Below are 23,037 nucleotides of genomic sequence, written 5' to 3' on the forward strand. Positions count from 1 at the left end.
TGAGTCACGTATATATATCATAATGTTAAATAAGCAATTCAAATATATAATATCTTCTTCTAGACTTAATTTTAAATCTAAAACAACATATTTTAATATTTAGTTTATAAGAAAAATAGTGTGACTGTTATATAGTGTGAATTAATATGAGTAAATATAACAATACTTGACAAAAATCCTTTTCCTTCCCGTCATTCTCTGATATTGCCATGGTCACAAGAGGTCACACATAAACGTAACTTCATGATCTACATTTTTATGATTCAGAGAAGAGTTAATTAATATTCGATAATAAAATGGTATGGTGGAATACTTTTATATTTCTTATTAACTTCTACATCTTGTAACTATTCTATAGTAGCTTAAAATGTAATTAGTTTTAATCAAATGTGTTTTGTCTTTCATTTCTTATTCAGTCTAAAGGAACAACGATCAAAGATGCATTGGCCAAATGGGTAGGTTTGCTTTTCTTTTTATCTCTTCCCTGATTTTCTTGACTCAAGAACTACTTTGCACAGTATAATTTACATCTAATCTAGACCAATAAATAATAAATACTTAAAAAAAAATGAAGCATCAACTGTCGACGATAACAGAGCTTCATTTGCCAACAAATCATTAAATTTAATTTAAGTTAATTTTATATATCAATTTTGATGCATATAATTTAATAAATTATAATTTGTTTTTTCACTTTGCTTATTCATTTCAATCAACATTTTATATAAATTAGGCCGAAAAAAACAAAGAATGTCCACCTTCAGAAGCAAAAGTAGTGCGGCTGTACATGCAAGTTCCCCCTATTGAGAAAATGGATGCTTCATTATCAACTCTTGCCGCATGCGAGTAAGTTCAGTTAAATAATACCATTTTAAGAATAATTGATATAAAAACGTTCTAGGCCTAGCCTAGCCTATTTATTTCTTTTGTAACAAATATTTTGAAAAATTTTTGTTTACTTTTATGTATTTTGTATAAAGAAAAAAATAATCATTAATTATGCTTCCTTTTTATTTTAACAGGCAGCTGTCTCTATCAACAAATTGTATAGAAAAAATTGGAAACTTGAATGGGCTAAGTAAGTACAGTATTAGAAAATACAGAATCAGAATATTGAATCAGCCACTTTTACTGTTTAATACTTTGAATGAAATACATCTCTTTGCATGGATGTACATACTTTCATATACATTCTGTCGGAATGTTAATTCAATTCCCTCTATTGAGAAAATGGACGCTTAATTATCAACTCTTGCCGCATGTGAGTAAGTTCAGTTAAATATAAATTACCCATTTTTATCTTTATAGAAAATTTAAAGATTTTATCTTTAGGAAGAAACAATATCAAGAATTTAAATGGTTTGGTAAGTTCAATATTGTAAGGTTTGTCAAAAACATTTTGGAGATACATTCAGAATAAAAAACAAAATACTATGTAATAAACGAGAAGTGTATCATTGAACAACCCAGATAATAATCAAATACATGGTCTTTCAACAGGAAGCTGTCGCAGACACATTGCAAGAGTTATGGATATCATATAATTCTATTGAAAAGCTGAAAGGCATTCAAGTATTGAAAAAACTAAAGGTGAGAGAAAAAAAAATAAAGGTGAGAGAAAAAAAATAAAGGTGAGAGAAAAAAAACTAAAGGTGGGAGAAAAAAACTAAAGGTGAGAGAAAAAAACTAAAGGTGAGAGAAAAAAACTAAAGGTGAGAGAAAAAAAACTAAAGGTGAGAGAAAAAAACTAAAGGTGAGAGAAAAAAAACTAAAGGTGAGAGAAAAAAACTAAAGGTGAGAGAAAAAAACTAAAGGTGAGAGAAAAAAACTAAAGGTGAGAGAAAAAAATAAAGGTGAGAGAAAAAAAACTAAAGGTGAGAGAAAAAAACTAAAGGTGAGAGAAAAAAACTAAAGGTGAGAGAAAAAAACTAAAGGTGAGAGAAAAAAACTAAAGGTGAGAGAAAAAAAACTAAAGGTGAGAGAAAAAAAACTAAAGGGGAGAGAAAAAAACTAAAGGTGAGAGAAAAAAAACTAAAGGTGAGAGAAAAAAATAAAGGTGAGAGAAAAAAAACTAAAGGTGAGAGAAAAAAAACTAAAGGTGAGAGAAAAAAACTAAAGGTGAGAGAAAAAAACTAAAGGTGAGAGAAAAAAACTAAAGGTGAGAGAAAAGAAACTAAAGGTGGGAGAAAAAAACTAAAGGTGAGAGAAAAAAACTAAAGGTGAGAGAAAAAAAACTAAAGGTGAGAGAAAAAAACTAAAGGTGAGAGAAAAAAAACTAAAGGTGAGAGAAAAAAACTAAAGGTGAGAGAAAAGAAACTAAAGGTGGGAGAAAAAAACTAAAGGTGAGAGAAAAAAACTAAAGGTGAGAGAAAAAAACTAAAGGTGAGAGAAAAAAACTAAAGGTGAGAGAAAAAAAACTAAAGGTGAGAGAAAAAAAACTAAAGGTGAGAGAAAAAAACTAAAGGTGAGAGAAAAAAACTAAAGGTGAGAGAAAAAAACTAAAGGTGAGAGAAAAAAACTAAAGGTGAGAGAAAAAAACTAAAGGTGAGAGAAAAAAAACTAAAGGTGAGAGAAAAAAAACTAAAGGTGAGAGAAAAAAACTAAAGGTGAGAGAAAAAAAACTAAAGGTGAGAGAAAAGAAAATTAAAGGTGGGAGAAAATGATATTATGATGATACTTTCCAATACCACAAAATATCTAAAATCCAGACTTTTCCAAAACTCGCAAATTCTTTTTTACCATTGAAAACAAAAACCACTTGGATTGCCAGAATTAACAGAAAATCCAGACCATATTCAAGTTTCAAAGGGCGTTGTATTTGTTGTTGATATTTTTTCTCTTCTATCTGCTTAAGGTACTTTACATGTCAAATAACTCGGTTAAAGACTTTGGAGAATTTGAAAAATTAGCTGGTCTGCCACTTCTTGAAGACATTGTGTTTGTTGGTAGGTTCATTTCGTTTTATTCATTCAACTTTATTGTAAAAAAATTAAAGATGTTTACCTATATTAAAGCTCTGTCTACACTATCAAACTAGTTTGACAAAAAAAGAAGTGTGATATGCCCAAATATGTCTAATTTAATCTAATCTAATATCATCAGGTCTATATGGGAACATCACATTTTTTGTCAAATAAAGTATGACAGTGTAAACAGAGCTTTATTCTTTTACTCTTTTTTTAACAACTTTTTGTTAATTTAATGAATGTATGTTAATATTGATTGTGTTTATTTTGATTTTTTATGTGTTTTTTTATTTCGTTTTTGTGTAGGCAATCCTCTGGAAGAGAAACACACTGCAGAAGGAGATTGGCGAGATCAAGCTACCAAACGTTTACCTAAACTAAAGAAATTAGATGGTAACTAATTATTATTAAGATTGCAGCCGTGAAACATAAATTATTATTTCTTTTCTTAAGCTCCGTCAAACTAGTCATTGACAAAAAAAGTGTGATGTGTCCAAATATGGGTAGTGATGTACCCAAATATGGTAGCGATATGGCATCATGATGTCCATATATGGGCACATCACATTTGTTTGTCACATAAAGTTTGATAGTGTAGACATAGCTTAAAACCAATACTGCCGCATAATGAATGGAGAGCATTTAGGGAGTACACTGTACTGGAGAGTTTTAGTTGTCTAATTCTGTTAACAATTGCCTACTGTTCTTTGGTATTCTAAATCTATCCTTGCACTGGCCCTCTTGTTTTATCTACTCCAAAAACACACCTTAAATCTTACCCCAAGGGTTTTTTTTGCACAAGCGCCACTAGTTTGGAACCAGCTTCCACTCCATATCCATCAATGTAAATCTCTTAAGCAATTCACTTCTAAAATCTCACCGCGCTTTATAAAAGTTAATTATTATTAATTATTTTATTTACAGGCGTACCTGTTATCAAGCAGGAGGATGAAGAGGGTGAGGGCGACGATTAGAAATAACGTAAGCAATGTTTTCACGAACTCGCAGATGATCGAACAAGCATTTCACCAATTCTATCAACATCAGTATTCAAGTCAACATGAACAAAACATAAAATGTGTCAAAAAGCAAACTGAGAGATAACTGCATATTAATCACTTGACATTTACTTTTGTTTGTTCAATGAAAAGTTGAAAATAGCACAACTGTTTTAGTTGTACAAGTGTAAATACCTGGTTTATAGCTTTTGTCATGTTTGTTCACGGCATTGATAATTAACATAAAGAGATAATGATTCTCTTTTTACTGCTGAAACCGTCCAGATTGTACAAAATGTATAAAATTTATAGTAAACGTACTCTAATTTGTAAAATATTTTGTATTTTAAAAAAAGTAATGTAATGCTGTATAACGTTTCCAATATCCAATATAATACATTTGTTTCTAAAATCTAATCTAGGCATTAGTGCCATTGCTTATATTAATGTTTGGAATAGTCGTGACCCAGAGTTTTTTTGTGCGTATTAAAATTGTCACAATAAATTACTTGAGTGTTACAACTGTATTATTCTATGTCTGATTTTTTTTTCTGTATACTTGGTTTGATTGAACTTTGGAGAGTTCTAATCTAAGATATTGGTATGGGGTTTTTGAAAAAAATATTTTATATTATTAATAATATGATGGCCAACGTGTTAAGAAAATGTTGGTCCGAGACATGAGCTTTATTTAAAAAATAGACCCATTTGACGACTGTGCAAGAAGAATCTGCCATGTGACTTGCGAGTGAACTGATATTGAAACTATTAATACCTGAGGCTGAGTATTATTTGCAACATATTGTATTTTTGCAAAAGTTTGTTATAACTTATTCCAGCACACGGAGCTACAGTATATAGCTTTTTCTATCATTAATTTCGAGATTCAACGAATGAGGGCGCTACGTAAATTAAGCATGTCGAATGGCCTGTTTCATTTTTCTAATTTCTGAATTGTAAAATATTCCGTAAAAATAATGATTATTCGGTAGTTTTTAGGCTACTCAAAAAACTCTTAATATTTAATAAACTATTTAGAAGCTTTTAAAATGTCTACAAACCATCGTCGATCTATAGCATCCCAGTTTTTTGCTGAAGAAGATTCAGATGCTAGCCAAGCCAACGCTAAACAGATCAGTACCGCTGACAAGGTCGGTATGATCGCGTTCTTGGCCGCATGGCCTATTGTCCTCCTCGTTAATTACACATACATAAAATAAGGGTGCCTAGGCCTACAATAATATAAACCGCACTTTTTAATAACTGGCGGTATTTGTTTATAGGATAAGTGTTAAACGATATTAAAAGCTTTTTTTATGTGTGCAATACCGGTTCTTTTCTTCTCTTTTTTGGTACTTTTAACAAGGAAAAATGTGACACAGCAGACTCGGTCACAATCAATGCATGTAGTAGTTGTAGGCCTACAGTAGTAGTACTGGCTGGGTCTATATCAAATATTAGGTCTAAAAATATGTATGAATGATTATAAATAATATTTTGTTTTCTGTATATATAAACAGTATTTATAGATTACTCCGACTACCATCAATGTTTGCTTGCCATGTTTGTATGTTTTGTTAAGATAACATTTGAAAAAAAATCCCAAATAAATAATATTTATTTCTATTTAGGTTGTTGAACTGATCAATGAAACTCAATTGTTACCCAAAGATTCACAAAAGATTCAAAATTTGAAGCAAGTTCAAGAATTGATTGTTAATAAAGATCCTACCTTATTGGACAACTTTCTAGATGTAAGTACAATCATGATAATTTATCATTTTCATATGTAAGCTCTTCATTTCAACTATGAGTTGTATTTTGAGTATTTTTATACCGATTAAATAAAAAAATTAAATAAAAATAAAATAAATAATGTTAGCGCTTTAATACCATATTTTTGCCACATGAGTAAACTAACATTTAAAATAAATTCATGGTGAAGCAGACATCTATCAGAGGTGAAATGCAGATAGCAGAGCACATTCCCCACCCCTTTGACACCTGAAATGAAATTATAAACTATTTGATATCTGGTTTGAGAGACTATATTAATATTGTGTCAGCAGCACTCCCCTGTTTAAAAATTCTTGGATCTGTCCTTGTCTATCCACTTTCCTTTGAGAGAACTAAATGTATTTTCTTACAGTGCTCTAAAACTTCATCATCAATAGTTCTTTTATATAATATTTTTTATTCACTGCAGGAAGTACTTCAGTTCCAAAATGACAAGTCTGCTGATGTCAGACGATTTGTTGTTGGATTTATAGAAGAGGCATGGTATGTTAAATTCTTTAATTTCTAAATTTTTGATATATGCACCTGTTTCATGAACTCTTAGTTTTACATCAAGAATCAATAATAAACTTTGATAAAGTATTTTGATTTATCGTTAACGTTGCTGTTGTTACACATACATTAAATAGTTTTTTATGATATGAATTCAATTCATTTTTTGTTTCTACAGTAAAAAGGATAATGAACTGCTTGTTACGGTGGTAATGCACTTAAACATGATTTTGAGTGATCCTGCTCAGAATGTAGCGGTGCTTAAGAGGGTTATACTGTGCAATGCTCAACTATACCGTGTGGCTATCAAGGTAAACTGATAAAAAGATCAGGAATAATATCAGGTTTAATATCATATTTTAGCAGATTCTCTGCCAGACTTTGTTCAGTATCATTCATAGGCAAATCCTGTAATACAATGTCACATATGTATCACATGTAATGCCTGCATCATAATTCTAAGCTTAACCTAACCATAACATAATACAGGTGCCACATGTGGTATATATAACACTGTCTTAAAGTATTTCCTATGACACTGGGCAGTTATTTAGAGATACAGTATCATACACAAGAATCAGTTGCCTATTATTACAGTAGCAAGGATTGTATTTTTTATGTCAAACTCCTTCATATTCATTTCATTGTTGCTTATAATTGTCAACATCTAATGTTAAGTATTTTAATTTATATTATTTTTTCAGTGGGTTTTAAAATCAAAAATTGTACGAGAGGAGAAGGAGGCAATGTGGCAGAATTTTAAAGATATGAAGTCAAAAATAAAGGCAATGATAGATTCAGAAAATGATGGGTAGGTTTGATTATTCTTTTAATTGACCTAGAATTGACCCTTTGTAAACATTTACAGGCTGAGATCCGTACATTCTGTTAAAAGTTCCTTTTTTATATATTTTACTTCTTTTTCTTTAAAGTGTTCGTACACATGCAATAAAGTTTATGGAAATGTTAATTGTTACCTCATCACCAAAAACTGCTGATTCAGAAGTTCCCAAAAAAAAAATAGATGACATATCACTCGATAAGGTAAAATGTTTTGTTAAAAGTATCATTTTATTTTACCATCTGTTTACTTTATCAAATTTTACCAACTTTTTTACCAATTTGTTATTTTATTAGATTCCTGAAGACCATCCCATTTTGAAATATCGTCACATAAAAGCAGATGCTATAAATGGTATGGATTTGTTACTTAAACTTATGGCAACGCCAAGTATCACCAGGTAAGTGAACAGATTAAATTTATATTTAATATTTCAAATGATACATTTATGTAACAGTATATTGTAGATTTTTGTTTAGTGTTTTGATTTCATTTTATGTATACATTTTAAACATCATTAAGGCCAATTTACAGAGACAAACGGTACGGTAAGCGGAAAACCGCGTAGCATGTCCCATATAGAATCTGTATCTATCCTGAGCGGAAACCGCCCGTCAGCTCTGTTGTGTGTCATATTTAAATAATATGATTCTATATTTTTATTACCATTACTGCTCGTCCGTATAAATTAGCCTTTAAGCTATGTCTACACTATCAAACTAGTTTTACAAAAAAAAGTGTCCAATATGGTAGTGATATGACATCATCATATCCATATACGGGCACATCACATTTTATTGTCACATATTAAAGTTTGATAGTGTGGACAGAGCTTTAAGCATTGCAACACACTTGTTATAAGCTCATCTGTGTAAATTGGCATCATCATGTCTATATATGAGCACATCACATTTCTTTTGTTGAAAGTAAAATAATGTTTGATAGTGTTGACAGAGCTTTACATACTACTAATAATAATAAATTTGTTCATATTTTAAAATAATATTTTTGTTTTGTAGCGTGAATCTGATAGCGTGTATGGGGGTAGTGACATCAATATGCAAACAACGACCCATGTTTATGAAAGATGTCATAGAAGGTTTAGAAGCTTTACATGGTAAGACATAAGTTTGAGTAAGATTTGTTGTGCAAATGTCCAGTTATACTTTCTACATTTGAGGGAAGTCTGATTAGGCGTCATGTCCAAATGTTTCCAAACGTACAAACCGCGTCAAACGGTCACCGTTGATAGCTTGATCGTTTAACGCGTGCAACGATCGTAAAAGAGCTAATTAAATTATGCATTTAGTATTGTACCGCCCACCGCCCATTGTAATTGTTTAGCCGTTAGACGCGCGTTGGCGTTAAACGTCGTTTGTTTTAAAATGTCTATGTGTCATCGCCTTTAGAAGCATGGACAATACACACAAACAATATATTGTTCGCTAATTAAAATCCTATTTAAAGGTGGAAGACGTCAATTTTTGTAGCCGCCCTACGCATCAGTTATCCTAATTTGGCCGGAAACATCAGCCAACGAGACGACATCGGGCCCGTGGACCTCAGCTCACACAGAGAGAGTTCAGGCTAGCCTAGTTTCGGCGGCCTACACTATAAATTATTTAATCCTACCTTGGGTTAGCAAATTATAAAAACAACGACACCTAGGCTAGGACACCAACAAAATATATGCAAATTAAATATATATTCCATGTTAAGATTTACCAGTCATAGGCCTTTTAAATGATTAATATATTGTGTAAAGAAAAAGGCCCGACCAGAATTTGGAGTGGGAAAAACATGCGAGTGGATCGGAGTCTGGGAACACAGTCTAGATATAAATAGAGGAAATCCAGGTACACGATCTTAATTACTGTTTTATGGTCGTCAGCAGAGCATCCACCACCCTCTAATGGACGGCCGGCCGTACTGAGTTAAAAAAATATCATGTTAGAGGTTGAGGTTAAACATCGAGTAGTATCGCGTTTCATGCCAAAAAACCCAGGTCTGTATTAATTACGGTCTTCTGTCGGCAATATTTTTGAGCGACTTGAACGTTTTGATACTATATTTAGAATGAATGTTTTACCATCTTTTTTGTGGGCATCGTTTCTGGATCGACGGATGTTCGATATATACAAAGATCGCATCCACAATGGATTAACGCAATCTTTTTTTTACAGTATACAGTTATTTACTTGTACTTTTCAAATTTGCGAAAGTTTTATGTCACAAAAGTGTCTGGTTTTACAGTATTATATTATGCTAGTAAATTCTAACTTAGTTAACAAATTAAAAAATACAGCGACGACAAAGCTCAAAAGCCTTCACAAAATAAATACAAAATCAATACATTCCTTGTTTAATAAGTATAATAATTATTATTATTAATACAACTAGGCCCTTGTGCAACGGAAAAATAGCCAATGATTTATATATTTATTTTCAAGAATATTTTACGAGGGTGGTCCATCCAGCCGAAGTTGATCATTAGGGACCCTCACAAAATTACAATATGAGGAGACATATATAACAATAAAAATTAAATTAAAATAAATCAAATTTATAAAGATAAACAAAATAAAATAAAGCACAAAAAATAGAATAAAGCATTAAATGAATTAAATTAATGATCAGTCATCTTTTCAACGATCTAAATAAGATTACCGACCGGCAGAATTTGAAGTAAAAAGATGTGAGCGCTGTGAACAGGAGGAAAAAGAGGATGTCGCGTGACCAACATCTTGGTACGTTTTTACCTTCTTATGTTATCGGCCTGCAATCTATGAGCGCGCGAACACCGACGGTCGGCCGAGCATTCGCTGCTGCTATTTTTAGAAGACCTTTTTTTTTATCGATCGGCTACTGTAGACGTTCGCTAATGCATTTAGAAGTGAGATGTGAATAGTTCACCGGTGGCGTGGCACATCGTGTTGCTATTGTCTCAGGTGCTTAGTTCATCGTATGAACTTCCTAATGATATTTTCATTCGGCTATGTAAAAGAAAGCGACTAAAAAACATTCCAGGCCTCTGTTTATTATTAATATTAAATTATTTATTGAGGTTACAAACTTATAAACATTTTAGAATGATGTTTGAGATCGGCACCCCCGGAATACAATTCAGCTACAAACTCTCTTAATTAAAAGGCAAACTGAAACGAATTGTTTGGGCCTGTTTGTGATGTGACTCATCGTTAAACGACGTTCACGAAGCGATTCACAACAACGTTAAACGATTCGTAAAAATCAGTCAAGCATGTTAGTGGGCGGAACTATTACAAGCTATGCATATTGTCCATTTTCCAAATGGTCTGACGATTTTAGAATTTTCACGCTAACGCTAAAACAAAAGAAAACGCGATTAACGCGCTTTGTCAGTTTGGACATGACGCCTTAGTGAATATGTGTTGGAAATCTTGATATTAAATTAACAAAATCATTTTTTTTTATATTTTAAGCAAACCTGCCACCAACGTTAGCAAAGTCACAGGTTAGCAGTGTTCGTAAAAATCTTAAACTTCACTTAATGTCGATTCTACGCCATCCATCATCGGAGACGTTTCACGCCCGTGTTATAACGCTCTTGCAAGATCTAGGTGCAAGTGACCATGAGGTATCCTATTGTTTCTAATTGTACAATATTCTCTAAAATAAGTACTCTACTAAGACGGTTAAATCATTTAATTCTGTCTCTGAAAAAGGAGTAGTTTAGTGGGTTTCTTTGGGGTTTCTTTTGAAGAAACTGAATGTTTCAATTTCTGTTTTCTAGATTTTTAAAGCAGTACCAAGGTCAGAAAATTTAAAAAGGTCACGAGGAGACGAGAACAACCATCTAACTAATAAAAAGGCAAAGGTAATATATATAAAACAAATGAATAATATATAAAACTTTGAACTAAGCTCTGTCTACACTATCAAACAAAATTTGATATGCCCATATGTGGATACGATCACTACCATATTTTAGCTTATCATTTTTTTGTCAAACTAGTTTGATAGTGTAAACAGAGCTTTAGATTGACACTAATCAGTGGTTTATGACTTTTTGATTAAGATTTTGGATGACGATGAGGGAATGGACGAAGAAGCGACAACATCAGTGCCAGTGAAACCCCCATCATCTGTGAAAGCGATCTCAAAACAAACACCATTAGATTTATTAACAGAAGAAATTAAACCTCTTTTAGACAGTTCCGAGAATGTTGCTAATATTGTGCTTATCAGTATGGTAAGTATTATGTATACATTTTTTTTTTGCTTTCTTAATTTATTTAATATACGTACTCAAGCATGATGTAACTATATTGTATTGATTTTGTTATTAAAACTATTACATTAAATTAGAAAGTATGAGGAAAAACAGTGAAGAAAAACACCAACAAAAAGTTACCAGAACTCACATATACCAATATATTTTAAAATTGCATTTATATTGCTATTAAAGGTAACATTGCCAGAGTCGATGCCAGCTCATTTCCAGGCAATGTACACGCCTATAGCAGCAGCTGGTACAGATAGTCAGGTACAGCATCTGGCAAGGATGATGGCAACGCAGTTTATTCCTGCTGGTATCAAGCCTAAAAAGGTAGAAAATAAATCTAGACTATTATTTAATATTGTGTTGATGTTTACATATGTGCCACACCATAAGCTATCTTAACTTGAGCAGATTACTAGACCTTTTAGGTCAGGTGTTTAATGTAATGAAATCTATGTATGGCCGGCCAGAGAGATATTTCTGTGGCAGCTCCAATATTGTAAACCTCTCTACCAATCTGACAATGTGTTTTATTTTATTTTTATTTTAACCATATTTAATGAAGGTGATATTGTGAACTCTTTCAATTAAAGACTTTCCTTTTTCATTTATCTAACAATTTTTCCATTTCCTGTTTTAAATCTTTGTATGTACAGCATATTAATATGTGCTATATATAAGAATTAAATATTAAGCCACTATCAAACTTTATGTGATAAAAATAATTTGATGTTCTCATATATGGACATGATGTCATATCACTACCATTTGGGCATACCACAACCGTACTTGGGCACATCACAATTTTGTTTGATAGTGTAGATAGCTTTATTAATAAATCCAATATATAAATATATTATGTAATTTGTTATTTCTGTATCACACTTTACAGGAAATTATTAATACCGAAGCAGATGATCTTGGAATAATGCCTACACCACGTGGTATTCCAGTGCTCGGTGAGTACGAGGATATTTACCATATTTTAAAAAAATCTCACACAATACAGTCAACTCTCTTGGAACTACAAATTATCAATCCACAATAAAAGAGGTTGGCCCAAAAAGATATAATGAATGACTCAAAAAAGAAACGTAGTTGGTTAGAGATCTTTATCCAACTGTATGAAGTGTATGAAAACTTGTATCATTATAAAAAGTACTTACTTATTGTGCTCATTCAGGTGGGTCAAGTGGTTCGGTTGGTGACAATTTCCGGCAACCATCGCAATTTGCAGCACCAAAGGGAGTAAAACGTATTAAACAGTTTAAGTTGGCAGATGTTACAAAACCAATTAGTACAAGCTTAGACGATAAAATGATGACAATGGCATTACAGAGAATAATAGATTCAGGGAGTAAGTATTGAGGCACCTTGAGGCTAAGGTTAGGGCTCATGCTGTGAAGGCTCCTCTGTGTAATATGCTTTTTAAAAAATGTCATACTAAAGTATTACCAATTATTTTGAGCCAACCCGATGGTTTTGGGGGAGTTGAATTTATACATGTGTAAAGTACCAAGCATAAGTAACCTGGATAAATATTGCTCCCTGGGTAAATAATGTACCCCTGGATAAATAATGTACCCTGGATATATAATGTACCCCTGGATATATAATGTACCCCTGAATAAATAATGTACCCCTGGATAAATAATGTACCCCTGGATGAATAATGTACCCCTGGATGAATAATGTACCCCTGGATGAATAATGTACTCCTAGATAACTAATGTACTCCTAGATAACTAATGTACCCCTGGATATATAATGTACCCTAGGATGACTAATGTACCCCTGGATAAATAATGTACCCCTGGATGACTAATGTACCCCTGGATGACTAATGTACCCCTGGATGACTAATGTACCCCTGGATAACTAATGTACCCCTGGATGACTAATGTACCCCTGGATGACTAATGTACCCCTGGATAACTAATGTACCCTGAATGAATAATTTACCCTGAAAAAAAATAAAGTAATAAATGGTAGACTTCATTTTGATAACTTAAAATTTCAGAAAACCTTAAGGGACCAGCATTACAAGCTAGAAACAAAATGATTGTTCTTTTAACTACACAGTTTGGTGGACCATTAATAAATGGTAAGTTAAAGACTAATTTTGAGTATGGATTTAAGAAAAATTTATTATATCAGAATAAAGTTTTATATATTACCATGTTCCTAAAATACTCCTTATTTGGAGATTTTGTTAAAAAATTGGTTAATAAAATCAACTAACACCAATTTACTTTTCAGTTTTACAGGAGTATGTTCTATCTGATCTTCGTGCCAATATTGATCTAGCATTCTCATGGTTGTACCAAGAGTATGCTAAGTACAGAGGCTATATGCTTATCCTTGGAGACGAGTCGTCCTCACTTGAGAGATATGACGCTCTTCTCTGCCGTATATTAGCAAGTTTACTAGTACGAGATGATCAAAGAGATGGGTAAGATATAATACAATGTATCATAAGCAACTAGAGAAGAGGAGTTTAAATAATGTAATGAGTACTTCACAGCAACAGTGAATGATAATGGCATTATGTCATATGTAAATCTTCCATGTTTGTGTTTGTTTGGTCAATTGTAGGCTTTTATATGAATAATGATGTGTTATCCTCCTCTTTGGATATCATTATATTTTCCTTTTACCTACCATATTATTAATAATATTATAAAATAATGTTTATATTATTATAGTGTGTTTGCAAGACTTGGATTGGAGTCGCCAATTATCACACCAAACGCCTTAAAGATTATAAAGAGATTTTGTGAGCATGAGGTACGATATAAGATTTGATATTTTGGGTAGAATTAGTAGGAGGATAATTTGTGAATTACCTACGAACTAATTATCATCCGTTTGAGCATGCTGAGACATTGAGTTATTGTTCATCACTTGATTCCTCAACTTGGTTTTTGCAGATTCTAAGTTGAAAACAAACGACACAGTTGTCGATAATCTAAGGCTTCCTAAATACAATGATATTGTGCAGAATAATGTTGTGCACCTTATGTTAACAAGACTTTCCACTAAACATAAAGAAATGTCATTGGTTTTATATTACATTCTGCTGTCTGTGACCTTTGACACTAATTGTGCTGTGCGCTAAGTTTAATACAAACAATATAATTTGTTTATTACAGATTCATTTTTTCGTTGGTATGAAAACTTTACGTGACATTATATTAAATCGTCCCGCCAGCATGGAGCGCTATCTCGATAACATGCTGGAACTGACTTGGAACGAGAAGATAGAAGTACGATCACAAGCCACACAATATGTAAAAAGGTTTTATGAAAAAGCAGACATGAGACAGCATATAGAGGTATTGGTTTACTTGCATCGACTATCTGCAATATCAGTGCAAAGTTTTTTTTTGTTTTTTTTTATTTAGGCAAATTGGCAAGGATAACCATAAGCAAATTCATTCACTATCCTTCTTAAAGGTGGCAATCCTGTTCACAAGACAAACATACACAAGATGCTCTACATAAACAAAATCTTATAAGTGGAGTTGTAAATCATCATTAGAACAAATCCTGACATGATAGGACTAGAACCCAGGAGCCTTCGATTGGTAGCTGAGCATCATAACCACTAAGTCACAATTCCACTTTAAAGTCAACAATAAGCTCAACAATTTAATCACTGAATAAATGTTGTAAATTCAACAATGTTTACCTCATGAATTCCAGTCTTTTTCAAACTGATATTTATAATGTGATAAATTCGTTTCAGTCTATATTTATATAAACATATTTCGTAATATTCATTACAAAATTGTATTATTTATGTTTTTTATTTATGCAGCATTTTGCCACGACTAGTCTACAACACTTAACAGGTACCAAGCCCCCACCCAGTATGGTCATCACGTTATCAGCACCCGAGAAACGAGTGGAGGCTAATAAAACCTGGACTGAAGAAACTGCCAAAATATGTCTTAATTTGTACCTAGCATTGCTGCCTATAAATCATAAATTAATTCATGAGTAAGTTATATTCATTTATTGGTTCTAGATAATTTTATTTATTTATTTCAAAACCAACAGTGACCTTAAGGTTCATATATACAAGCTTAACAAAATTGAAATTTATTTTTGCCAAGAGTGGCCTACTGTATGACTTTTTTTCTTTTAGTCTCAGAGCCTTCAAGTTTTTTTCTAAACAAATATTTATGATTGAATTGTACAATTCGTTCGTAAAGGTGAATACATTGGAACACTGTCAATGTCACATTAAGTCAATGTTTAATGACTTAAAAATATCAAACTTAATTGCAGATTGGCTACGGTATACGTAGCAGCATCAGCAGTAATCAAGCGCATTGTGCTGCGTAGTCTTGAAACGCCTGTACGCGGCATGGGAATGTCGTCACCAGAACTATTAACCCTTCTAGAGACCTCGCCCAAAGGAGCTGAGACACTCATCACTAGAATGTTACATATACTTACTGATAAAGGTAATAACATGACTTTTTTAATTTAGTTGTTAAATCACATTTAATAATACTACTGTTAACACTGTTTACTATAAACAAACCAAATCAAGATTATGTTACAACAATTTTTGTTTATATTATTTTCAGTACCCCCATCTCAAGATCTTGTCAAGCGAGTGCGTGATTTATACCAGAAACGTGTGCCTGATGTTCGTTTCTTAATACCCGTGTTAATTGGACTTGAGAAGGTATTGTTGTTTTAAAGTAGTCAATATTTAATCTACTTACTATTTTTCAAATCTATTTTGTTTATGTCTGCAACCTCCATCTAAACTTAATTTGTTGTTTCCAGAGTGAAGTAATGTCGGCTCTACCGAAACTGATAAAACTGAATCCAAATGTAGTTAAAGAAGTATTTCACCGATTACTGATGAGTCATCAGGAAGGAGGGCTTGGACAAAGCCCTCTTACACCTGCTGAGCTACTTGTAGCATTACACAATGTAGACATGACAAAGTGTGATATGAAATCAGTTATTAAAGGTTTGTGTTCTCATTCTTTCTAACATAAGTTATTTTACTGATTTACAATACATGAACATTATTTCATTTGCTCATATTTCATTTTATTCCACTTTAATAATAACTAAAAAGTGGAGGAGCCTAAATAAAAGCATAGGCTGTAGTGAATAGGCTCCTCAAAACAAAAATATACAATATACTTAGGAACTCCAAACAACAACAAACTTCATATAATAATGAAGATTTTTTTTCTTAACTAATATGTTTTCTCTATCACATATTTTTAACACAAAAAAAATTTGATAAAAGTAATATAGATTTTAAAAATTATTTAATTTGATATCCAAATATGTAAATAATAAAAAAGTATCCATTAACTTAAATTTTATTTTTTTTTCCCCACCAGCAACAAGCCTGTGTTTCAGCCAGAAAAACATTTATACCCAAGAGGTGTTAGCGGTGGTAATGCAGCAACTAATGGAGCAGACACCAATCCCAACGCTGCTCATGAGGACTGTTATACAGTCTCTCAGCATGTACCCCAGACTCATTGGCTTTGTCATGAATATCTTACAAAGGCTTATTGTTAAACAGGTTTGGAGATATCCAAAGGTTTGGGAAGGATTCATCAAGTGCTGTGAGGTTTGTTTGTTTAACCAGAGACGAGTGAAACTACTTACTTAAGTACTTTCACTCTTCCCTCGTTTAACTATTTCTCCATAAAATTATGAAAATGATACAATATTATGCTTAAGTTCAGGTATATCTTCTCCTTTATCTGGTCATTATTTGATGTTTTTACTTCATTTCTTTAAATTAAGATAAAAAATAATTTTGATTTATTTCAGCGAACAAAGCCCCAATCATTCCAAGTTTTACTCCAGTTACCACCAAGTCAGCTGACAGTGATGTTTGAAACCAGTCCAGATCTGCGACTTCCATTACTGGAACATGTCAAATCATTCACACCCCATCAGGTGATTTACATTTATACCCATTCTCTTCCTCTTTGTTTTTCTTTCGTTATTTCCTTTTCATCTCAATGGGACATAGGCCCACTCTTCTGGTTTCCATAACAAAGATTTAACTGGTAGGGTTGTTAGTCCAACACATTGAGAAGATGTTTTATACTACCATAACAATAACCAAGTAGTGCCTTGAAGCTGTGTATGGTTGTAGTGACCTTATTGTAACCACTTGGCGACTTTTTGTCTTTGTAGGACTTTACTAAATGAATTTGTTTTTGTTACATTTCAGCAAGCACACATTCCAAAGACTATAATGACAGTGCTGGAAACAGATGCAGTAGCAGCAAAGATCAAGAGAGAACAGGAGGCAATTGAACAAAAGAGGCGAGACAAAGAAGAGGAAGAAAGGAAGAAGAAAGTCGCTGAAGAAAAGGCAAGACAGCAACGTTTATTACAAGAAAAGATTGAAAGAGAAAGGAGGATGAAGGAAGAAGAGGCAAAAGCAAAGAAGAGGAAAGAGCAGGAGGAAAAACAACTAAATGAAATTAAAGCCAAGCTTCAGTTAGATAAAGAGAAAAAAGAAAAGGATGAAATGATTAGAAAAACAAAAGAAGCGGAGCTTAAAGCTGAAGAAGAACGTTTAAAAAAAGAAAGGGACGAGAAGAGAAAAAAGCTGGAGCTTGATAAAAAAGCAAAAGATCAGAAAGAAAAGGAAACTAAAGAGAAAGAACGGAAAGAAACAGAACCAAAAGAAAAACAACACATAAAGAAAGAGATGGAAACAAATTTGGAAATTAAAGAAAAAGAGCAGAAATCACTTAAATTAAAGGAAGTTAAAAAGGAAGACAACACAGATGAAAGAGAAGAAGAAAGAGAAGCTAAAGAAAGAAAAGAAAAGGATGCAAAAGCAAGAGAAATGAAAGAGAAAGAACAGAAGGAAAAGGAAGCAAAGTTGAAAGAACAGAAAGAAAAAGCAGCAATAGAGAAAGAACATAAAGAAATGGAAGCTAAAGAACTGAAAGAAAAGGAAGCTAAAGAACTGAAAGAAAGGGAAGCTAAAGAACTAAAAGAAAAGGAAGCTAAAGAACTGAAAGAAAAGGAAGCAAAAGTAAAGGAAATGAAAGAGAAAGAACAAAAAGAAAAGGCAGCAAAGCTGAAAGAACAGAAAGAAAAGGCAGCCAAGGTGAAAGAAGAAGAAAAGGCAGCCAAGTTGAAAGAAGAAAAAGAAAAGGCAGCCAAGGTGAAAGAAGAAGAAAAGGCAGCCAAGTTGAAAGAAGAAGAAAAGGAAGCAAAGGTGAAAGAAGAAGAAAAGGCAGCCAAGTTGAAAGAAGAAAAGGAAACCAAACTGAAAGAACAGAAAGAAAAGGAAGCAAATGAGAATCTACTTAAAATGAAAGAAGCCAATGCAAAAGCGCAACAAGAGGAGGGAAAAAAAAAGAAAAATGACCTTGATATTACTGAACCTGGTAAAGTGAATGTACAAAATAGCAAAGAAATAAGTACAGTTGAAACAAATGAAATCATGCCTGAGGAGAAAAGCAAAGATTTAGAAAGGAAACGAAAATTGGAAGATGATAATCAAGAAACTGCTAACCAAGAAAAGAAAACAAAGATAGAAGAGAAAATAGTAGATACACACGAAGAAGGTAATAGCTCACAGGAAAATTCTAATGAAACTTTAAATGAAGATTGTAAAGTTGTAGTTGATAGTACAAATAGCCCGGTTGCTAAAAAACAACCAAAGAAGAAAACAGCACCTGCAGCCTCACGAAGGCAAACGCGGAGTTCGCAGAGGACGGCGAAAACAGATTGAAAAATGACCAACCGATGTGTGATATGCGCGTTCCGATTGTGGAACTGTCATGTGACCAAGGGGGAAGGTGCCATTATGAATGATTTTAGAACAGAATGTATAATCGCCCAGTATTGAAAAACTACTCTAAAAACTGTCAATTATTTTGAGTCCTTGAATGTATGTGATGCGCCAGGCTAGTGAAGTTTTTTTAAGAATTTGGAAATTGATTGATTTTTTTCCACAATCTCCAAGATCATTGAAACAAATGCATTTACCACAAGGATGTATAGATTCCCTACTAATAATTATTTTATACCAAACAAGAGACATAAAGCTTTGATGTGTAGATATTGTTGAGGTGTGCAGGTATATTGTTTGCCTGTGATTATTATAAAATAGCTCTTTTTATGTCTCTTGTGTAAACAAAGGGGTTGGAATGATCTTTATACTGTATACAGAATTTAGAAATAAAGATATGGTTTCCTTATACATAATACTTGTGCACTATTCATGTTATTGCATACAAATGCAACACTCTCTTTCAGTACTGGAAACGGATATTACGAGAACCAATAAAACATTTCACACAGAATTTCGGCCAGTACACCAAGTCAATCTGCAACCTATTTGACCGTTATCATTAGCACAGACTCCTGACTTTTGATATTTTTTTCTTTGCTGTGTACAATTGTCATGAGTGTTATTTTGTATCACCATCTAATTATTACTCGATGGTATCACAGTGTCTTTATATCAAACGGAAATGAACAACAACCACTTGGCTACTTTTGTCTAAACTTTATTTTTTAATTCCAATAATTATTGACAAATATACACAAGGAGAAACCTTAATTAATATGTGAAAATAATAACCCTAAGAATACATCTTGACTGTAACTTAATAAAATAAGATTAAGATACTGTAAATCTTTAAACAAAGGAGGTAGACACCATAGGAAAAGCCTGCAGTCTACGTTAAAAAAAAAAAAAACTTCAGAATTGTCTAACTTGGAATTTGAATACTTGTGCGGAAGATATTTAAATTCAAATTCTGAACACATAACCAATGAAAAGGTCAAGAAATATCACATGATTAAACAGAACATTTTTACATATTAGTTACATGGGAAAAATATACTGTGCTTTCTATCTTGGTAACAATTATAAATAATAACACACTAATGTAAACCAATTAAGTTTTTCTCTCTACCTTTTAAATATCTATACACTACTGAATTGGTTTAGTACCTTTTTAATAGGGAGCTTTCTGTTTGCGATGAGCAAAGTAGGCTATGTAATGTAGGTCCAGATGACGACTAACTAATTGACCTGACCTAGCTTGTTCATCGCAAATCAAGATGTCTCTATATGTTTATGCTGGAGGGAAACTAAGGTAACGATGAAATATGCCCATCTTTTCACTGTGAAATATTGGTCTTGTTGGTGCAACTATGCAATAGTTTATGTTGCTATTTAAATTTGCATCATTTTAACTCAAGATTGTAAATAGTAACGATTAAGCAAAATTCTATCGGAATTTTCAAACCGATACTGAAAGATTGAAAGTCCAGTAGAGTGATTGCTTAACTGCTTGTATCTAGCTTTTAGTTTCAAATTGATCTTTATTCTTCAGTAAATATGCTGCCAGATACTCTATTGGGTTTGGAGGTCTGAAAGAAGACAAATATAAAGTAGATCATTGTTTAAATAATTAATGTAAGCACCAACAGTCACTAAGTTTATTTTTTATTACTCTACTGCAGTAACTACATTTTTACTGCTATAATGTATGATTTTAGTTTGTTCCGATTGAAGTTTATGAGGCAATCACTGCAATAAACAACAGCGTGTAAGATTTTCCTTCCATACGCAACAAATCGTTATATATTGTATACCATATTTATTAGAATAAACGCCCTGGGGCATTTATTGTTCAGGAGGGTTTTTAGGGGCATTTATTTGAGGGAGACATTTATTTTTTTTTAATGCATGTGGCGGGTATTAATTAAAGAAAAAAATAAAGGCCCAGGGTGTTTATTCAAAATGATGTTCTATGGGGGAGTTTATTCAAAGCGAAGCATTTATTTAAATATTCTGTACATAGCCATTACTGCAATGGTATATTAACTGTATTCCACTACTAACCGTTCTTTTGCTAAAGCTGACATTGCCTGTAAGAGTATCGGTACTACTGTCTGGTCAAGGTATGACCTTGTAGGCAGAGACTGTAGCTCTACTTTTGCTCTCGGCCTGTCTGTCTCTGCCTTCTCACTAGCAATGATCTTTTGTACATTTTCTGTGAGGCCATGTTCAGCATGGGGTGTGTCTGCTTTCAACTGGAAACAAAAGAGTTGTTAGTTTAGAGAGAGGAAATATTGACAGCCCCCATGTAGCTTTATTTAACCTGCAAAGGGATTACCACACCCTACATGAACCTTAGAAGGTATTGGTTTAGGAATAGATTTTTGGTCTATTATTCAAACATTTATTTTAGTAAATGCCATACAAATAATACAGAGCATAAAATGAGGACCAACCTAGAAGTAACCTGTCCCTTTAACATGGTTACAAACAGAACAATTGAGAATAGCACTCACACAAAAGTGATTGGGGATTTCTAACACAGTAATGTGAATTATACTTACAGCAGTTTCCTCTGCGGGTGCTGCTACACTAGCTTCTGGTTGTGGTATATTTTGCTGCTGTTCTGCAAAATAAATAATCTTTCTGAATTCTTTTATCAGAGTTCCTCCATTCTACAACCAAGAATTTGCAAAAAAACTCACATTGATTTTAAATAGTAACTTTAAAATAACATGTGATCATTCACAATAACAGTTTAGTTAGAATATTTTAACTTTTCATTGTTCATGTATTTTTGGAAAAAAATTGTTACACCCAATTTAAAATAAATGAGACTGTGTTGAATTTAATAAATCAATGTTTTAGAAATTCTGTTAAAAAAAAAAAAAGAAAGCCCCCAGTGAGAATTGAACTCACGACCCCTGGTTTACAAGACCAGTGCTCTAACCCCTGAGCTATGGAGGCATTTGTTGACCAGATATAATCATCAATGGACTTATTAAATGTGAGGATTTGGGTGGATACACTTGACTGCACAACACAGTTTTTACAGAACCTTGACAAAATAATGCTTTTGAACATAGCAAAGTAGTTAATTTTTTTTACAATTATTCAAAACATTAGAGGGGTTGTTGATCTCATCATGCTGGCTCTCTTTTATCTGATTTATGAATGGGAAGGATAACACAAAAAAATCATTAGGCCTACTGCATTTCAACAAAAACGTTAGCATACCATACAGCTAGACTCTCCTGTAAGAAAAACACAATACACTTATTTATATTCAAAGGATAGGCTAGGCCTATCTTTACCATGAAAAGGTCACGTCGCACGCGGCTACAACGCCTCTCTAATCAACTTAATTGGCCTGAGTGAGCAAATTCAAACATACGAAAACAGTTGTATTGGGGTTTATGGTAGATATAAGGCAGTTGAAGTTTGGACAATAACACAAAGCGAATCATGTAGTATTTTTATGCTTACCTTCTGCCATTTTATGTTTTAATTTATTCAAAGTTTGCCTCGATTTTAGGTTAATAACCACACCGCCGTCGTGTGTAACAACTCCGCGATCAAGAAAAATCAATCAAATTGCGGTGGTCGCTAGGATGGTCACGTGAATACGTATTACGCGAATCTGATTGGTTAGTTTTTGTAATTATATTTTATTATTTGTATTTTCGAATTCATCATCATTATAAAGATGTTCAACTAAAAAAACATAAAATAATTATACATTTTAAGCCAGGAGATCGAGAATGAAACGAAAAATTCACATCCGGTTATTGCAAGAATGTGATATCACAATAATACTGAACACAATCGATGATGGTACTTAGTCCTTGTGTTGATTACACTTATCA

The 23,037-nt window shown here is 32.7% G+C and overlaps 3 protein-coding genes and 1 non-coding gene across 5 annotated transcripts; 2 read left to right on the forward strand and 2 right to left on the reverse strand.

The window, feature by feature from the left end:
* The first annotated feature begins 215 nt into the window (after positions 1-215).
* LOC140060110 (dynein axonemal light chain 1-like) lies at positions 216-4,467 on the forward strand. The gene is made up of 9 exons (XM_072106186.1): positions 216-299; positions 417-455; positions 734-846; positions 1,023-1,078; positions 1,309-1,364; positions 1,501-1,590; positions 2,855-2,945; positions 3,273-3,359; positions 3,891-4,467. The coding sequence occupies exons 1-9, from the start codon at positions 297-299 to the stop codon at positions 3,938-3,940; spliced, it is 585 nt and encodes a 194-aa protein (XP_071962287.1). The 5' UTR covers positions 216-296; the 3' UTR covers positions 3,941-4,467.
* Positions 4,468-4,915: 448 nt separating this feature from the next.
* On the forward strand, positions 4,916-19,579 carry LOC140059874 (symplekin-like). 2 transcript variants are annotated; one of them, XM_072105840.1, is made up of 26 exons: positions 4,916-5,115; positions 5,596-5,718; positions 6,171-6,244; positions 6,432-6,564; positions 6,958-7,064; positions 7,186-7,297; positions 7,391-7,494; positions 8,114-8,211; positions 10,556-10,710; positions 10,867-10,950; positions 11,152-11,325; positions 11,542-11,682; positions 12,248-12,314; positions 12,539-12,712; positions 13,376-13,459; positions 13,615-13,807; positions 14,061-14,142; positions 14,508-14,690; positions 15,176-15,357; positions 15,649-15,827; positions 15,954-16,054; positions 16,159-16,348; positions 16,734-16,969; positions 17,176-17,304; positions 17,585-18,535; positions 18,617-19,579. In XM_072105840.1, the coding sequence occupies exons 1-26, from the start codon at positions 5,014-5,016 to the stop codon at positions 19,106-19,108; spliced, it is 4,650 nt and encodes a 1,549-aa protein (XP_071961941.1). In that variant the 5' UTR covers positions 4,916-5,013; the 3' UTR covers positions 19,109-19,579. The 2 variants fall into 2 exon arrangements, with proteins under 2 accessions (XP_071961941.1, XP_071961940.1); XM_072105839.1 differs by having other exon boundaries at positions 4,917-5,115; positions 17,585-19,578.
* A 312-nt stretch (positions 19,580-19,891) lies between these two features.
* Positions 19,892-22,751, reverse strand: LOC140060173 (protein dpy-30 homolog). Its single transcript, XM_072106270.1, has 4 exons — positions 22,658-22,751; positions 21,736-21,797; positions 21,236-21,426; positions 19,892-20,760 (listed from the first exon to the last, which is right to left on the reverse strand). Exons 1-4 carry the CDS (start codon positions 22,665-22,667, stop codon positions 20,688-20,690), a joined length of 336 nt encoding a protein of 111 aa, XP_071962371.1. The 5' UTR covers positions 22,668-22,751; the 3' UTR covers positions 19,892-20,687.
* On the reverse strand, positions 22,066-22,138 carry Trnat-ugu (transfer RNA threonine (anticodon UGU)). Its single transcript has one exon. It is a non-coding gene; the product is annotated as a tRNA-Thr (tRNA).
* Positions 22,752-23,037: the final 286 nt, after the last annotated feature.

Source organism: Antedon mediterranea, chromosome 10, assembly GCF_964355755.1.
Source record: "Antedon mediterranea chromosome 10, ecAntMedi1.1, whole genome shotgun sequence".
NCBI classification, from domain to species: domain Eukaryota; kingdom Metazoa; phylum Echinodermata; class Crinoidea; order Comatulida; family Antedonidae; genus Antedon; species Antedon mediterranea.

What these genes read in the sequence shown, in the direction of transcription:
- LOC140060173 (XM_072106270.1), bottom strand. An exon ending in CACCCGCAGAGGAAACTGCT is followed by an intron (nt 21,427 to 21,735) that starts GTAAGTATAATT and finishes TTTTGTTTCCAG; the next exon opens with TTGAAAGCAGACACACCCCA. An exon ending in TCAGCTTTAGCAAAAGAACG is followed by an intron (nt 20,761 to 21,235) that starts GTTAGTAGTGGA and finishes GTCTTCTTTCAG; the next exon opens with ACCTCCAAACCCAATAGAGT.
- LOC140060110 (XM_072106186.1), top strand. An exon ending in TGAAGACATTGTGTTTGTTG is followed by an intron (nt 2,946 to 3,272) that starts GTAGGTTCATTT and finishes GTTTTTGTGTAG; the next exon opens with GCAATCCTCTGGAAGAGAAA. An exon ending in TAAACTAAAGAAATTAGATG is followed by an intron (nt 3,360 to 3,890) that starts GTAACTAATTAT and finishes TTTTATTTACAG; the next exon opens with GCGTACCTGTTATCAAGCAG.
- LOC140059874 (XM_072105839.1), top strand. Translation starts at nt 5,014, where the DNA reads ATGTCTACAAACCATCGTCGATCTATAGCATCCCAGTTTTTTGCTGAA. An exon ending in AGAGATTTTGTGAGCATGAG is followed by an intron (nt 14,143 to 14,507) that starts GTACGATATAAG and finishes TGTTTATTACAG; the next exon opens with ATTCATTTTTTCGTTGGTAT. An exon ending in TATGAAATCAGTTATTAAAG is followed by an intron (nt 16,349 to 16,733) that starts GTTTGTGTTCTC and finishes TTTCCCCACCAG; the next exon opens with CAACAAGCCTGTGTTTCAGC.